Source organism: Camelina sativa, chromosome 14, assembly GCF_030686135.1.
Source record: "Camelina sativa cultivar CO46 ecotype springtype chromosome 14, ASM3068613v1".
Classification (NCBI taxonomy): domain Eukaryota; kingdom Viridiplantae; phylum Streptophyta; class Magnoliopsida; order Brassicales; family Brassicaceae; genus Camelina; species Camelina sativa.
In genome coordinates this window covers 15,369,520-15,388,309 of record NC_141893.1, presented here as the reverse complement: position 1 = coordinate 15,388,309, position 18,790 = coordinate 15,369,520, and the positions used below count along the sequence as shown (strand labels likewise).

General features: G+C 33.7%; 1 protein-coding gene and 1 long non-coding RNA gene across 2 annotated transcripts; one reads left to right on the top strand and one right to left on the bottom strand.

Annotated features, from left to right (window-relative positions):
• The first annotated feature begins 6,892 nt into the window (after positions 1-6,892).
• On the top strand, positions 6,893-8,588 carry LOC147928251 (uncharacterized). The gene is made up of 3 exons (XR_015581010.1): positions 6,893-7,411; positions 7,638-7,722; positions 8,163-8,588. It is a non-coding gene; the product is annotated as an uncharacterized LOC147928251 (long non-coding RNA).
• Positions 8,589-15,073: 6,485 nt separating this feature from the next.
• LOC147928250 (uncharacterized) lies at positions 15,074-18,634 on the bottom strand. The gene is made up of 5 exons (XM_087486073.1): positions 17,900-18,634; positions 16,983-17,810; positions 16,104-16,880; positions 15,761-16,043; positions 15,074-15,522 (listed from the first exon to the last, which is right to left on the bottom strand). Exons 1-5 carry the CDS (start codon positions 18,632-18,634, stop codon positions 15,074-15,076), a joined length of 3,072 nt encoding a protein of 1,023 aa, XP_087342199.1.
• Between the last annotated feature and the right edge of the window lie 156 nt (positions 18,635-18,790).

The window sequence follows — 18,790 nt, the reverse complement described above, 5'->3', positions numbered from 1 at the left end:
CTACTTGTTTATGTTTTGGATTATCCTTTTGGATTATGTTTTCTCTTGCTTGTTTTGCTTGTCTTTTGTTTTTAACTTTGGTTTAGTTATTTTGGTATGATTTTTAAGTTATAACTTATGAAATTTGATCTAAGTTTTTCAATGTATATATAGGGTATTTTAAATATATATGGGTATTTCGATTCTAAACAGGTGAAAAATACTAGATCAAACTGAAAAATACTTATACCGAACCAAACCCAAAAAATACCGGGTATTTTCCGTATTTAATATCCGAACTGACCCGAACCCAAAAAAACCCGAACCGAATCCAAACCGATATTTTTATAATACCTATATGATTTTATAAATTATAAACCCGAAATACCCGAACCGACCCGAACTGATACCAAATGCCCACCACTAATGGAGTTTAGTACGACACGTTTAATTAAGCATCATATGAAAAAAGTTATCAACAATAATAAAAATGATAGAACCCAATTCATTGATGCGAAGTTATGCCAAGTTGCCATTTGATGACTTTTTAAAACAATAGACACAATACTGTATATATTCCAATATTTTGATTTTTTTTTCTCATAATTTAATGTCAAAAATAACGAACGATTATTTGATGATAATATATATATATATATATATATATATATATATATTTTACATTAGAAGATGTCAAGTTTTTTAATATAATAAGGGCTTTACTCTTTTTTTATATGGTCTATTTGGTATTTTATATTATTTTAAAATATGATATATTTATTTATATACTACTTAGTAGTCAAGCTAATAAAATCCATAAATTCTTGTGAAATATTTCATTTATAAAGACTCAGCTCACAAATTGTTTGTTAAAATGACCCAACTGAACATGTATTTTTAATAAGAATGATATCACAAATTGAGAATGACCAAACCAATAATATTAATACGTACATTTATGCAAAGTCGTATTCAAATTATTTTCATATTATGGCTTGCGTAGACCAACATATAATACCAATCCATGGGTAGTTCTTAATTTTTTTTTTTTTTTTGTAGACTACTAAAAACTATATATAGTCAATTTTTTTAATGATTCAGTCGTGTCACTAATCACTATTAATAAAAATAATTTGTGAGTTAGGTCTTTCTATATATATATATGTACTATTATTTGCACGTACGTTCGATCGTTCTATTTAGAATATTAGTAGTAGGTTTGGATCATTCTCAATAAACATAATTTGTAAGTTTGGTTATTCTTAACAATTGTAATTAACAAAGGTAAATAATAATTTTTGACAAAAAAGGTAAATAAATAAATCATATACATAAAATTAAGGTTTTGGTCTCTCCTTATTGGTTGATTTTTATTTAATGCTTTCTAATTTTATTTTATTTTTAAATTTGATTTCTAATTATTTAATCGCTTAAAACAATATTTAACACCCAATCAACACAATACATTTAACTCACACATTAAAATAAAATTATAACTGAAAATAAAAGAAATTATGCATTAATCATATTCTACCACTCAATTTTATTCAAACACAATAAATTATTATTGTAACATCATAATTCTAAATCTAATTTACATCAATTCTTATCATATAAATAAACATTCTCTCATTTTCTAATATTGGCACTCTTTTACTTCATTTTCACATTCTCTCATTCTCTTCCACAATACTTCAAATCATTTTTCATTTTTTTTTTTGTTTTCGATTTCTTACTTTTGTTGTATGAGTTACAAAAAAAACAAATGAAATATCATTGTAAATTTTTAATGCTAAATATAAATTTTAGAGACTACATGATATATATTTTACATTGTTCTTATTTTTAAAGATTCATCTCTATTATCTAATTTGGATTATCATCTTATAATTATAAGTAATCATTCTCTCCTCTTCTCCCACAAATATCAAATGTTGTTATATCTCATATGTGTTGTAAGAGTTTGATTCTATATTTTAATTTAGAAAGTATTATATATATTTAACATTTTTTCAATTTTTATTTTATTTATGTAAAAATAAAATATTTCTTTTATATTTCTTGCCTTTCTAATCGATTCATATTTATTTTTTAAATTTCCATAGTTAAATTTAAATTCACATATGTTAGTTTTAACAAAAAAAAATTCAGTTTATTTGAGAATTAGATGTTCCTATTCCTTTTAAATGATTAATGTGTAACATATTATACTTTTGAATCAAATTATGGACCCACCAACAATCACTTTTAAATTAAAAGGGTTTTAATTTTAGGAGTTAGAAAAGTATAAAAGTTTGTTTGTAACTCTCATAATAATATCATAGTAGTGTTCTCAATGAATTTAATTTAATATAATAGAACATGTTAAAAATGTATTAGTATGCACTTAATTGCACCTTTGTAACTCTCAAATAGTTACCTTTGATACATCGATTTATGTATTATCTATTAAAAGAAAGACACATATCTCACTATAACCCTCATGACCTCATATTTCAAATCTCACATAATTTTTTTAATTCTATAATATCATTATTTTTCCTTGATTTAACTAATGCTATCTTAACTTAATAAAAATTTCAATTTATTTGAATAGGATACATATAATATATGATATATAGTTTAATTATTTTTTTCTATATGAAACATTATCCTTTCATTTAAATCAAAGTTCAGACACAATTAAAGACTTTAAGATAATAACCTAATAAAGTAGTTGCTGTTTTTTATTTTATTTTTATGAAAAATGTATTAGTCTAATAATCTATTGTTAGACTCACTTAGTTATATATGTATGAGACACTGCAAACCTACTATCTATTATTTTGATTTTTTCTTAATTGAAACATTTTAAATCTCTTTAACCTACACCATAAATAAATAAAAATATGCATAACTAACACCACAAAATAAATTTTATGAAAATATGTATCACAATGATTTTGAAATATGATTACAACTACAAAAATATATGGCATGTCCGATACATTATGACTTAATTGCACTAAATATATTATCATCAAAAAAAAATTTGATTTTTTTATTTTATTTAAATTTTGATGTACGCCGAAAAAACAAAATAATAAGAACATATTAATATATATTATTTTTTCAAAATAGAGTAGCGATTTTGTAAGAACTAACTCATAACGTGGGCTAACATCTAGTAAATATAATTTGTAAGTTGATTGGGTCTGGGGTGACATACTTCACTTATAATTACGATACAAAAAAAAAAAAAAAAAAAGACGACGATATTAGTTATTCTTCTTTAGAAATTTCTGTTCTTTTTAATATGCATTTAAATGAAATGATGAATAGATGCATTGAGCATTTGGATGTGACTAATTAAATAGATTATTAAATTTATGATGTATTACGTCATTGTATAATGTAAGCACTCTATTATAATGAAACACGTAAATAATACTACCTCCTCGTTCAGTTGTCCCATGATTTCAACCATTAGATTGGAAAGGAATGTTCAGAGATCTGAGCCGTTAAGATCAAAATGAGAAATCTATTTAAGAAGATGGTTTCCTTCATTACTTCTCACATCAAAATATTTGAAAATATTTCTTCTATATACTATAATATGCCTCCATATATACAGAAGGTTCATAATAATTCTACGAAGCCGGTGCATGTAAACACGATTTCTGGTGGTGAGGGATGGGATATTGCTTATGGAGAAACTAAGGATATTAATGATTTTATATTACTTCTGATGTATATTCGGAGATTAATGTAGAAGATGGAGATAATTCTAAAGGATATCGGCTGAGGTACAGCTGGCCGAGTCAGATTATTTCTCTTAATGATAATATTGGCCTCAGTGCTGGTGTTGCAGATTCTGAAATTATTGCATGGAAAGATAAAATAAATATTGGTATACATGTATATGTAAGTTCAATCCAGATACATGGTAAGAATGATTATTTAGGGATACGTCAAGCTGATGAATCTGTAAAATATTATCATTCTATTACTGCAACAATCAAAGAAGGAGGAGGTGTTACACTTGAAGGATTTGAGCCTCGAGGTGGGAAAACTAAAGATGAGGTTGAAAAAGAGGAAGAAGCGTCAGCGGAAGATGGCGCAACTCAAAGTACCAGCAAGACTAATTAAGTCTCCTTTTCCCTTTAAGTTCTGTTTTCTTGTGCAAATAACACAGTGGCTTTATGTTCCTACCTTTAATACAGTGGCTTTATGTTCCTACCTTTGAGGGCAAAAAACCACGTTTTCTTTTCTGCTTTGTGTGCTTCCAAGTGTGTAGGAGTTGAGACTCCTTTGTAAATTGAAAATAAAACATTGAATAAAGACTTATTATGTTTGCTTATTGGAAGATTTGTTCTTGTGTTTGTATTGTAGAGTAGATATCACTAGAAAAGCAAATAAGAAATTTGTTTTACTAACAAAGTTTAAAAAATTGAGTGAAAGAAACGTAAAAAAAAATTGAAATTATAACATTCTAGAAAATTGAAATTATAACACGTGTTTTCAGGGTCTTTCCTACTCAAATAAATAATGTGCATGGATGTATATAATTTTTGGATGATCGGTTTATACCACACAAAGTCTAAGTCTCTTAAAAATAACTAGAGTTATTTGGGGTTTTAATATGTTTTTGAAACATAATTGGAAAACTAATACATTTACTATTTACAATTATAGAAAACCACATTTTTACTATTTACTTGCCTTACAAATCCCAAACAAACTAACATATTTACATTCATGTCATTAATATTAAATCAAACTTTTTTTTTCTTCTTTACCATCTTCCTTGATCATTCTCATTTCTTCCTTTTTCTTTATTTCTTTTTTTTTTAATTACAATTTAATTCTCGGACCACAAATCTTTTTTTTCTTATTTATTATTTCTCCCCCTTTCAATCCTATAACTAAAATATTAATTCATACAAATCTGATTAAAAAAATCCAGATATATATAAAATTATTATTTTATTCTTTATTATTTGGTATGCATTTTGTTTGATGTTTTTATTTCGTAATATCAAATAAATTTTACAAATTTTTTATCTGTACAACTTATTAAGTATACAAATATTATAATCCATACAACATTTTAGTGTACAGATGTCATAGTCCGTACAACATATTTAGTGTACAACTTATTAAGTATACAAATGCTATAATTCGTACAATATTTTAATGTACAAATGTCATAGTCCGTACAACATATTTAATGTACGGATGATATATATTAGTACACTTAATGGGATGTACGGATTACATCTGTACACCTACTAAATTGTACAAATAAAAAAAATATATCAAATGTATTTAAAATTATCAAACAAAATGCATATCAAATAATAGAGGAAAAAATATAGATTATTGTCTATCAAAAAAAAAATTTTAAAAAAATTACAACAACTAGTATTTTAATTATTAGAGTTTATGGGTAATATTTTTAAAATAAAAAAAAAATAATAGAGAGAGAAAGAGGGAGAGAACGTATTTGTGTCTCACTCACCTCTCTAAGACAGAAACCTTTTTTTGTAATTTATCTCTTACTCCCTCTACCCACCTCTTTTTCTATCTCACAATATCTCTATTACACACACCTATTTTGCTAATTGTAAATAGTATATGTACTAGTTTTCCTATTATGTTTGAAAAACGTACTAAAACTCTAAAACCATCTTTAGACGAGAACGGGTAAACGTTGCTCAGAAAACAAAACAAAAAAATTTATTATATATATTCCATTTTTATTTATTTATTAATATATGTACCACTGAGTAACTGACACATGTCTCTTTAGTCTGAGAAACGTTTCTCCAGATTCTCCACCAAGCAACGATTTCTCTTGTTTTTTTCTCTCTCTTTCTTTTGTTATTTTTTTAATAAAAGTAATTGCAATTGCAACTCCCACTAATGATGCTCTAACAAACCCAAAAAACTATATATACAATCCAATTAATCGAGAACGACACCAAAATGAAAATCGATCTACAACGACTTTGCATTTAGATTGTGTATGTTTCAATTCAATAACTTTTAAAACGTGATTTAAAATCTAAATTTACTAAATCGACTTCGTTAACCAATAGTACCCTACCCGAAAGACAATGATGAACGACCAATCATTATTTTATTACATTTAATTAAATAACCATCATTATTTGATTGGTCGTTTAATACTATTGTCATCTTCTTTCATAAAATCGTACATTGATTAACCAACCATTTATTTTTAGAAAACGTAATAATTTGCTATTTGCAAATTGCAATCTAACTGTTTAACCTACCATGCCATTTGGTTATTAGATAATGCACATGTTTCAAGTATACTCCTTCCCTTTCCATAGTATAGAATGTTTTAGAGATTTTTCTTTGTTTCATAATATAAGATGTTTTCAACTTTTTAAGTAACTTTTAGATTACTTTTATATTTTCATATTATTTATTTTATACAGTTTTATTTATGATTGATTGAACTTTTTTAAAGTGGTTATTTCTTAATCTGTGTGGTTTCACTCAAAACATGTTATATTTTGAAACGGAGGAAGTATAATCTTTTTTTGCCAGAGTTGCTTTGAGGAACAAGATAATAAAAGCATTAAATCACTTTTTTTAGATAGTTATCTATGTTTGGTCGGAATCTTATTATATAAGTGAAAATTTGCCCAACTTCGAGGAAAACCTTGCTTTCCTCTTATCCTTAGAGCAATCCTATTGCACAACCCATGAGTATGTCTTTTATTTTTTTATTATTTAAGTGGATGAAAAATAAAGTTTTAATTGTGAATTATGAGAGAGTTGTGTCTCTGCAACCATTTTTTTAGATACTCAGATCCGCGACGTGTCACTTATCTAGTGGGTAAGATTTATTTTGTTTTTTTTTTCTTTCTCTTTTATTCATTTGCTACCCTCTCTCTCTTTCGATACAACCAAAACAACGAAGAAACATGAATCGATTTATCAAAATCGTGGAAAACAAAACAATCGACTTTCTGATCGGTTTCGAGATAAAATTGATCACTCGTCGTCGTCTTCTTCTTGCTGAGATTTCTCCTTCTTGGTTTCACGGAACATATTGTATCAGCTATGGATCTCGATGTCTCTTTTCTAAGATGACATGAAGATTTAATTATCTCTATCTGTTTTGTTTGATTGCTTAGCATTAGCCTCTTAATTTGTGGTTTAGTGATCGTGATATACCTTCTTTAAGCTTTTGGGGTTGATGATTTTTGCAACTTTGATTTCAATTTGATCTACTTGCTTGATGAAATTTCCGGTTACATCACAAGTGCTACACCATTATAAACAGATATTCACCTGGTACATGTTTATACTGCAGTGGGATAGGTATTACAGAACAAGGCAAGTACCTACAATTGATGTTCGAACTCCGGATAGAAGAACAAGGCAAGTACCTGCAATTGATGTTCGAACCCAGCAAGTAAGCCTTTTTTTTACCTTTTATTTCTTTGGCTTGTAGTTAGAAGAACAAGGCAAGTACATGTTTTGATTACTCGATTTGCTATTTTTTTTTTGGGGTTTATCTGTCAATTATCTATGGCATTGTTCAAAGGAAAAATCCAACTATCTACAACTTGTTTCTTCTAATAAATCTGTGAATCTATATAGCTAATCTGTTGACATGGGTTTTGTGCTTGTTTTGGCAGATATTCTGGCATCTGCACACGAGAAGCTGTGTGCAACAGAAATGTTCCAGGGATGTTTAAATTTGCCCATCAGTCGAATAAAAAGGTGTGTTTTTTATTCAGTTGTGGATTGATTTATTTTGCTTGCTAGAATAAAAAGGTCTTGATTTATCTAGGGTTATGGTTATGTTTTAAGTCTTGTTTGAAGTCTTGGTTTGATTTTGACAGTGATAGTTTGATTTGTGACACTTATTGTTTTGGTAGTTGTCATTGATTGTTAAGCACTTACTCAAGTTTGAGTTGTTTTGGTAGTTAAGCACTTACTCAAGTTTTGGTAGTTGTCATTGATTGCTTGAACTTAAACACAAAACACACTTAAACTCCACCTAACCGCTTCACCATATGGGTTACGAACGAGTCTATTTATTTAGCTTCAATTGTTCTGTATCCCCAAACCACCGAAACCAATTCTTCTTCTCTCCATCTTTCATATAGTTTAGGGTATGGGTTCTAGCAATTCATATAGCTTTTCTCTAAACTTTACAGACCTCTTGAGTAGCCAAGTTAGAGAAGGCGTGGGAGATCAGGGAGAAAGAAATAGCTGCGAGAGAAAGAATTTCCAAGCAACGACTTCTAGAGAGTCTAGTCAGCAAAACTGATCAGTCCGAGGCTGAAATCAATTTGAGAAAGAAGCTAATTGATGATATGTTAGGATAGTTGGTTGTGTTAAGCTAAAGTTTGTGTTATGTGTTTAGTTAAACGAGTTTCTGTTTTGTGTTTAGTTAAAGTTTGTGTTATGTGTTTAGTTAAACGAGTTTGTGTTTTGTGTTTAGTTAAAGTTTGTGTTTGTGTGTTTAGTTAAAGTTTGTGTATCGTTTCTAATCATTGTTTGTGTTTAGTGAATGTTTAATCATGAGTCGAAAACAATGTATGTATCGTTTTTAATCAAAGTTTGTATCGTTTTCAATCAAAGTTTGTGTTTAATCGTGAGTCAAAAACAAGACACAAGCATACAAGTCGAAAACAGGACAAGCACATGAGAACTGAATAATCTTAAACAACGTACGACACATAACCATTACTTGTATTGTGTGGCTGTTTATTTGCAGGATAGGTTGTGTTTTAATTTTTGGTTGTGTTTTATTTGCAGGTTGTGTTTTATTTTTGGTTCTGTTTTATTTGCAGGTTTTTTATCTAGCACAACTCAATATTAAACCGATGCTAATTATGTTATTCATAATGCTTTCATATGTTTCTATCATTCTATGTTTTTTTTATTATTATATTCAGTTTTAAGTTAGTGGTTTTTTTAGGATTGTAATATATGTTTTAAAATTTTTTTAATGTAATATATTTGTTTTTTTAAATAAATGTATTCTACTACTAGTTTTATTTTCCTAATATTGCATAAATTATATAACCAACATTTATAATATTATAAAATATACTTTAAATACTTTTTAAATAAAAAAATTAGATATCCAAGGATGACTAATGGGAGGACAAAAGTAAAAAATAAGGATGCGAAGAAATTTGTATTATCTTTGGTATTATTAAAAGATAGAAACACTCAAATTAGTATGTGCAGTGGGTTTGCTCTTACTAACGATCATATTGGTTTTGGATCACTTCTTGACGAAGCCTAAACCTACGATTTAGGTTTTTGATATCTCGAATTTCCAACTAGCTAGTCCTAATGTCATATTGTATATTTTGATTTGAGTATGTGGAAAGATAATCTTTCTTTGTTAATCTGGAGCAGCCATGACCATGCATGTGGTTGTCCTAGAAATTTACAACTACAACGAGAGGTTAAAAGAAAAGACTAAACCCCAAACTCTTCGTGAATGAATAAGTTTTCTTTCCAACATACGAACTACCTATATACATATCCAACTCACCAAAAATCCATCATCGGAAACATTTTTCTGACTCTACTTATCTTGCACGCCAGATTCTTTTTTTATGGATCCCAAATATGCTTCTAAACTGTGGATTTCTTAAATTATTACAAACATTGAATTTTTTGCAGTTAAAGAAAAAAAACTCTGAGTTTATAAATTTGTTTAGAGTTTAATTTTTTTCTTTTTTTCGACATCCAGTTTTTTTTTAAAAAAAATCCATATTTCTTCTATAAGAAAAGCCACTTTTCACAAAACTAAGTGAAAATCAAACCAAAACTAAAATCGTTACATTGTTGCAAAAATAATGTGTTTTGTAGAGAGAGATGCATTGCGAAATCTACAAAAGTGATTGGTCAAAGTGAATACTTGGGGGGGGGGGGGGGGTCCTAGCTGGTTAAATTACTTGACAAAAGAAGACGCTGACGTGGCGACGCAGGCTTTTCAGTGTCCTGTCTTAAAGGACGAAATGGACTTTTTTTTCTTTCTTTTTTCTTCAGAAAACAAAATTAAGATATGATGCTCAAAAGAAATTGCGATCACGCCTCAAAACTTTGTATTAAACAGCTTAACCATGAATATGTAAATCAAATTCATCATTAAAATCATATAGGTAACACTTAACACCATCATAGTTAGTACTTAGTAGTTACTATTTTTTTGTTAATTTTATTCACAGTGGATAACTAACAAACAAAATGACAAAACATTATATGGACACCACATTTCAAAGTGATATATATTGATGCTTGTGTTTGGTGTTTAGAGCAAGTGATAATACAATTGTGTAATTTTTTCTATTCATCTTTGGTTTCCATATATATGTTTTTTTCCCTTCATTGAAATATATTGAGTCTTATTTATTTCGCTAAAAAGATTAAGATTTTAAATTCAAAAACTATTATAATTTACTTTTAATTAAAGTAAAATTTTTATAAACTAATTTTTATTGTGTACAATTATCATAGAAAAATAATAAGAAGAATTAATACATACATAATTTTTCATTTTTTAGTCAACTTTTGTTTTAAATTTTCAGAACATCAAATATTACATTTTCAAATAAATCATATCCTCAAATCCTCCAAAAAATCTAAGAAATAGGCAAATTTCCCATATAATATATTTTGCAAATTCGTTATCAGTTATGAAAGATTATTGAGTGGAAGTCCAAAATTGAATTTTGCAGTTCGTCTAAAGTATATGAAACATACGTTTACTCACGATTTCCATTTTCTTTGTAGATATATAAGAAAAGAAAAACATGCAAAGTAATTAGTTTCTATTAACTACAATATTTATACACAAAAATATCATTTCGATCAGTTAAACACTTAGGAAAATTCCTTTATAGTATATAAACAAAAAAAAGAAACTCTTCTACAACTGTTAGTTATATATCAACTATGTATACTTAATTTGTACCATTCAAAACCAAAATTCATATTATTATTCAAGTAAAATATTGTGTATAATTACTATATACTGTAAAGATATAGAAAGCACAGCACACATAATAAAACACTTGGAACACACTAAGCAAACGCTTTAATCAATCTTATAAAAATTTTCGTTTCTTATAACGCTTGAAACTAAGTTTACTCTCCTATCTATCTAACACAACATCCTGTGTAGATCTAAAAGAGTTAAAACACACTCACCTTCAAAACTTTTTGTGTTTGCTTGAAGGTTTACAAATCTCACAACTTTTATCCCACGAGTGCTAGCTCTTTTTGCGGCTAGCCCTCGTCTACTTATAACCCCACAAACGATCTCTAACCTAGATCTTTGTGTATCCTAACTAAAAGGAAATATTCTTTATCTCTAAGAAAATATCATTCCTTATCTCTTCTTATCAAATATACTCTCAATATCTTCGAGTATATCTTGATCTCTTCTTCCTTCCTTCTCACGCACCTTGTCACCGCGTTCCACAATATGTCTCCACATCAGCACGCCATGCCACGTCATCATATCAGACCTCTGAGACACTTCACAGCTTCCTGTTACCTTCAGAGCTCTGTTGCACTTTCTATCTCCCCCTTTTTGACTGAACTTGTCAAACAAGCATCCATTGCATTTAACCTGTCAAAACACAAACAAACAAAAACAACCAAAAGCAGACACAACTGTACCAACAGCGCATCACATCTCTCAAAGGCACCAGACAGTTAAAACGATCCAAAACACGTCTCAAATTCCAAACTAAAGTCAGGACAAAAGTCTGAAAAGAAAAATTAAACTACAAGTCCGAAAAAAAATAAAACTACAGGAGGCAGCAGATAAAAACAGCTCAAACAGCTCCCCTCAGCTCAAACTCCCCCTCAAGCATCTGAATCAGACTCATCTCCCCCTGCTTGGTTGGCACAATTTAGTGAAAAATATTAATAACAGCATAAGAGTGCACACAGAGAAGGGACTACTTACCAGCTTCCAAAGCATCTTGCAGAATTTTGATGGCCAATCAGATGGCTTTGCGCTCTGTAGACGAACCACTGTGTAGAACTGACTCCACAGGACGTGAAGCTGTCTTCTTCCCCTTGGTCTTCTTCGTGTCCTGCGACTGAAGAGACGGAACATGTCGCTGTGCTTCCAGGAGCTGATAGATAAGACTGGGAAACGGTAGACGGAATCCTGACTGAGCTTGCAAACCCAACTGTATGATCTGATCGTAGATCATTCTCCCAAAGTCAAACGGAATGCGATGCATGATCATGTAGATCACCATGGCTCTGTTTGTTGAAATGTACCCGGTATTCACCGTGAGAGACCAGTTGCTGCAGCATATCTTATGCAAATCCTTGATCACCGGGTCCTCTATTGCCATTGGCACCAGCTGCTTGCAGGTCTTCACTTTGCCACCAGATAGAAAGAGAGCGAGATCCTCTTCCAAAATCGCAGTTGTCTGCAGTCTTTGTTCGCGCACATCAACCGACTGAAGACCGAACAAGGCATTGATGCGGCTTGGGGAAAACTCATACACCCAATCTCTGACAAGCACATCAACCGAGTCCCCTTCAACCTTTACTGCTGGAAGATTTACCCAGAACTCATAGACAACATCAGTATCATAAGACCCGATTTGAGTAACGGTTTTCAACAGACCAGTTTGATCAAACAGCTCCCTAGCTGGATCATCTACTCCCAGAGAGTAGCAAACTTCAGCGGCAAGGGTTCGAGAAGCAAAGAAACCATACCTTCGAGCAGCATCAGAGGATATGAATCGTTTTGAGTCAAACTACTTTAAAGGAGCACCGCGAGACGTGGAAACACCCTTGTCCTTGGCAAGATACGGACGCTTGGGGTCGCGGCTGTCGGCATCAGCTGTTGATTGTCGCTTGCGCAGCCAGGACGAGATTCCCTGATTCGACAAAGTAGGCACAGGGACATCACCGGTGAGACCAACCACCGGATAACGAGATCGCACCTTCCTTGGTAGAGAAGATGAAGAGTTGCATGTGTCGTGATCCACCTCGACAGCAGCCTGCCTGGGCAAAGGATCCTCTGGCACCGGAGTTTCTGTAGGTGATTTGTCTCGAGGTTCATAGACGACATCGCCGTGGTAGGATCAATCGAAACATAAGGAGACAGCGGCGGTAGGGTTGACGGAGGGGTGTGAAGCTCCTCATCCGAACTAGAATCATAGTGAAAGCCGCTAAACACAGATTTCATGGTGATCAAGAGTTAGAGTACAAAATCAGAGGAGAAAAGAGATTAGAAGCTTAATCGACAAAGATCTGAAATTGCAAGGATGATGAGAAAAACTCAAAACCCTAGCCACTCCTTTTATACACCCTCGTGAAACCTATTGGGCTGCAAAGCCTCGGCCCACCAACCATCTCAACCCTGAAAACACTCAATAAATCTGTTATGGTACATCGAATCTTTTTCCCTTTTTTAATCTCAATTGCATTTATCACAGGATCCTAATAAATCACATCCTTCACCCCTTTAAGGGAAACTGAATCTGTTCATGAACCAAAAAACATCTGATACACACATCCACTAACGATGAACATAAAGGCACCCATATCGAGAAAAAACACACGTGAGCATAACCAAGTTTTTTTTTTTTTTTTGCTTTTAAAAAACACTAAACATATCTTTGCTGTGTCAACCACTTGTTCAGAACCTTTGCCAGGAGCTATCACAACCTCTTGAATTGTTGAAGTTCAGAGACTTGATGCATGTGGGTAGTCTTTCACACTGGCATGTCTTTAGTCTGCAATCCAACCCAAAATGTTAACGCAGGTGGAGATTCTCTCTTTGAAGAGCACATATATATATATATATATATATATATATATTTGATATATATGTTTCTCAGCCTTCTGTTAGCTGTTTCACCTACATGAACATCAGTGACATCACGAGAGATTGTCAATCACTGATATCAGACTTGTCATCCAACCAGAGTTTTATTTTTGAGAATATATGTACATGTCTCTTCACAGCTCTTTGACCTCCTTAAAACATGACAACATTTGACAGGATGGATAGACCGGCATGACAGACAGCTATTTCCCACAATTGCTTTCAAAGTGCTTATCTTCTATATATTCTAGGATTTCCATGATCTGTCCTAGCGCACGTTCCTGTCTCTGATCAACACAACTTAGGCAAAACATGTTAGAATTCACAAACACCAATAGACTTCCTAGATTTACAAATCTGTTGAAGTCCAGAGGCTTGGTAAACAAATCATCTAACTGCAAATCAGTGCTCACATGGTCAATCTCGATCAGTTTCGCCTCAACTAGTTCACGAACAAAGTGGTGTCTAATATCAATATGTTTGGTTCGTGAATGCTGAACAAGATTCTTTGAAATATTTATTGCAATCAAATTATCACAATGAATTAAAAGAGTATTAGAATTCATACCATAATCAGAAGCCATTTGCCGCATCCAAAGGAGTTGTGTGCAACAGCTTCCTAACGCAATGTACTCAGCCTCAGCAGTTGATAGAGAGACACTGTTTTGTTTCTTGTTGTGCCATGATATCAGGTTGTTGCCCATGGAGAAGCATCCTCCACTTGTGCTGCGATGCCCAATCAGCATCACAATACCCACTCAGACTGGTGTTGGTATCCTTGGTATAGTAAATACCAAAGTCCAATGTCCCTTTGATGTACTTGATGATCTTCTTTACAGCTAGTAAGTATGACATCTTGGGCTTGAATTGATAGCGTGCACAGATCCCTACTGTCAGATATATGTCTGGACGACTAGCAGTCAAATACAGTAGACTTCCAATCATTCCTATGTATAGTCTCTCATCTACATCCTCCCCTTCTTCTTCCTTGGAGAGTTTGTCATTTGCGCCCATAGGAATCTTTGCTTCTTTACTCTTTCCCAATCCAAAGCGTTGTACAAGCTCCTTAGCATAAGTACTTTGAGATACAAAGATCCCATCAGCCGATTGTTCAACTTGCAGTCCCAAAGAGTACCTTAGCTCTCCCACCATACTCATCTCAAACTCCTGAGACATGCTCTCCACAAACTGTTTTACGAGAGGTTGACAAGTGGAACCAAAATCAATCTCATCCACATAGATCTAAACAAACATCAGGTCGTTGTTGCTGTTAAGAACAAATAACGTTTTGTCAACACTCCCTTCACTGTATCCCTGATCCATTAGAAACTTAGTCAGCCTCTCATACCATGCTCGTGATGCCTGCTTTAGACCATACAGGACTTTCTTCAGTCGATAAACATGCTCAGGATGCTTTGAGTTCTCAAAGCCTTTTGGTTGCTCAACATAAACCTCCTCTTGCAGTATTCCATTTAGGAAGGCACTTTTAACATCCATGTGATGCAAGGTAAACTTAAGAGCACATGCCATACCAAACATAAACCTGATTGATTCCAACCTTGCCACCGGAGCAAAGGTTTCATCAAAGTCAATTCCCTCAATTTGAGAATAACCTTGAGCTACCAACCTTGCTTTGTTCCTCACAATACAACCACCATCATCACTTTTATTCTTGAATATCCACTTTGTTCCTACTACATTGACGTCAACAGGTCACTGAGTGTGTTCCCAAATATCACTACGTTCAAATTGTTCCAACTCATCTTGCATAGCAGCAACCTAGAACTCATCACGAAGCACCTCCTTGTGATTTTTGGGCTCAATAGAAGAAACAAAACATGCAAATTGCACTACATCAGAGGCATCCAAACACATGGAAATAGTGCACGGTTGGAGACTTCCCTTTCCAAAGCTCATAGGGAGTCTTACTGGTCCCTGGGCGAACATGCACACGATTGATGATATAACAGGCTTTGTTCACAGCTTCATCCCAGAACCGATGAGGAACCTGATTTCCATGCAGCATAGCTCGTGCCATCTCTTGCAGCGTCCTGTTCTTACGTTCAGCAACACCATTCTGTTCCGGCGTTGTTGGTGCAGAGTATTGATGAGTAATGTCTTGATGCCCACATAATTGTTCAAACTTGTCGTTTTGAAACTCACCACCATGATCGCTTCGAATGGTTTCAATTGAGCATTTCTCACTTTTAATCTACAAGGCAAGAATACGAAAGCACTCAAGAGTATCAGATTTATCACGAAGAAACCTTACCCAGGTGTAGCGAGTGTAGTCATCCACCATCACAAAGATGAATCGTCGGCCAGATATACTCTGAACTTGTATAGGCTCCATCAGATCTATGTGAACCAGCTGTAGAGGATGGCTTGTGCGAATGTCTATTACAGACCCATGAGATGCTTTGATCTGCTTGTCCTTGTTGCATGGACCACATACGAAGTGTGGGTCACCCTTCAGCTTGGGCAGTCCGCGTACAACTTCTTGGTTTGCCAATTTCAACATTGTGCGAACATTCAAATGACCAAGTTTCTGATGCCACAACTTTGTGTCTAACTCAGCAGTTGCATTGAAACATTGCATTTCAGATTTCCACATATAACAATTATTCCCAGATCGTCTTCCTCTGAGTTTGACAGACCCCTGTTGATCAACGGCTTTGCAATCCTTCTTGGTAAAAGTAACATCCAAGCATTTATCACCCAACTGGCTGACACTGATCAGATTGGCCTTCAATCCATCCACCAAGAACACATCCTTCAGATGTGGTTGAGTGTCACCACTTGTTCCACCTTTTTCTCGGATTGTGCCCTTTCCTCCATCTCCAAACGTGACTCTTCCACCAGCAACATCTTCTATATGAGACAAATTGTCAAGAGCACCTATCATATGTCTAGAGCATCTGCTGTCAAAGTACCATTTAGCCTGATGAACTTCAGTTCTATCCGTTGTGTATGCAACATGATAGTAGAGATCATCTTTTTTGACATACCCTTGACTAACTCTTCTAACAGCTAGATAGAAACCACCATTCTGCACTAGATTTGTCACACGATTCTAAAACTTGTAGCACTGGGCCTTATAGTGGTTTAGATGACCATAATACCAGCATCCTCTTCTCCTGCTGAGACTAACAGAGCGATGAGCAGGCTGTTGGTAATTATGTGAACCATATGGCTGTCTTCCAAACAACCCACGCTGCATAATCATCCGCCTGTGATGCGAATTCACCTTAGGAAACTGATTATGTTGAGCGATTGATGCAACAAGTTGTTCTTTGAGTTTTGGCTCAGTGTGCTGCCCTTTAACAAATTGCGTGGACTTGTCAGAGTTGATTCCTTGATACCCCAAACCCCACTTTGCAGTGCTTGATTGTCCAGTACTGAGTAAGATGTCCAGATCTTTAGTTCCATTACTCAACATCCTGATGTTCTTCAGTTGTTCCTCCAGTTGCTTCTCAAGACGCAGAGACTTGGCTTTTTCTTCACTCAGTTCCTTAGACAACATTGCAATGTTCATCTGAAGAGTATCTCTCTCGGCAGACAGCTCACTGTTATCTCGGGTCTTTTCCACAACAGTCTGAATAAGAAGCCCTATCTGATCTTTCATTGACAAGCCAGCCTCCTCTCCATTTGAGTCAAATTCAATCTTCTTGTCAAAGTCCTCTTCTAACAACAAAGCTTCGTCTCCTTCATCTTCCTCGATGACTCCCAGCAGAGCCACAAAGTTGTTCAGAATTTCACCTTTGTTGTCTTCTTCATCAGAATCACTTTCACTCCATGTGATGTAGGAATTCTGATTATTACCTAGTGAGGGACAATCAGTCTTGGTATGACCAAAGCCCTTGCACCCATAGCACTGCAAAGAGTTCTTACGTTTGTAATTTGGACACTCAGCCTTGTAATGTCCATACCCTTCACACTCAGCACATTGACGCTCCGGCTTATCACTTTTCCTGAACCCCTTTTCAGAATCAGCATTTTGAGAGACGTAGTTCCCTTTCGCTGACCTCTCTCCATCTTGCGAAAGTACTTCTTAACCAACAGACCCACCTTTTCTTCGTCTTCAAGCTCCTGAGATTCAGCAAGCCTTTGTTCCTCTATAGCTTTAAGAGCAAATGACTTAGCATTCATCTTCTCTTTCTTCTTTACTTGCATCTCAAACGCCTGCATCATCCCAACGACTTGATTGTACTTGAGCTCATTAGAGTTCAGAGACACATCAATAGCAGATTTGTGCGGTTGAAACTTGTCAGGTAGACTTCTGAGGAATTTTTTGACCAGCTTCTTGTCCTTGTATCGTTTGCCCAAAACAACAGATTCTTGAGCAATACCACTCAACCGGCTACTATAATCTGCCACATATTCGGTTTCAGTCATTTGCAAGTTCTCAAAGTCAGATGCAAGATTGTCCAACCTTGTGCGCCTAACTCGGCATGTGCCTTCAAACGTGACGACCAGAATGTCCCACGCCTCCTTAGCTGACACACAACCATAAACTTGGTTAAAGATGTCTCTTGGCAGAGATTTGAAGATGACCAACAGCTCCAACGAGTTGTGTTTGGAGTCAGCCTTTTCTCCAGCTGTCCATTTCTTTCTGTGTTTCTGCACCAGTTCGCCTTCTTCATTCTTCTCAGTTGGATGAGACCAGCCGTCCTCCACTGCAAACCAAGCTTTCATGTCAATGCTTGAGATGACTTGCTTGATTGAGACTTTCCAGTAACCAAAGCATTCTGGATCCAGTTTCAATGGTCCTTGTAACGCAACAACCTCCAGTGATTTCTCCATACCCTAGTCGCAAGATCTCACCTGTTGAAAAAGATACCAGAAATTTTTATCAGGTGTTTGCTCTGATACCAATTGTAAAGGTATAGAGAACACAACACACACAATAAAACACTTGGAACGCGCCAAGCAAACGCTTTAATCAATCTTATAAAAACT

What these genes read in the sequence shown, in the direction of transcription:
- LOC147928250 (XM_087486073.1), bottom strand. Translation starts at nt 18,634, where the DNA reads ATGGAGAAATCACTGGAGGTTGTTGCGTTACAAGGACCATTGAAACTG. An exon ending in AGCTTGAAGACGAAGAAAAG is followed by an intron (nt 17,811 to 17,899) that starts GTGGGTCTGTTG and finishes GATTCTGAAAAG; the next exon opens with GGGTTCAGGAAAAGTGATAA. An exon ending in AACAGCCTGCTCATCGCTCT is followed by an intron (nt 16,881 to 16,982) that starts GTTAGTCTCAGC and finishes AATCTAGTGCAG; the next exon opens with AATGGTGGTTTCTATCTAGC.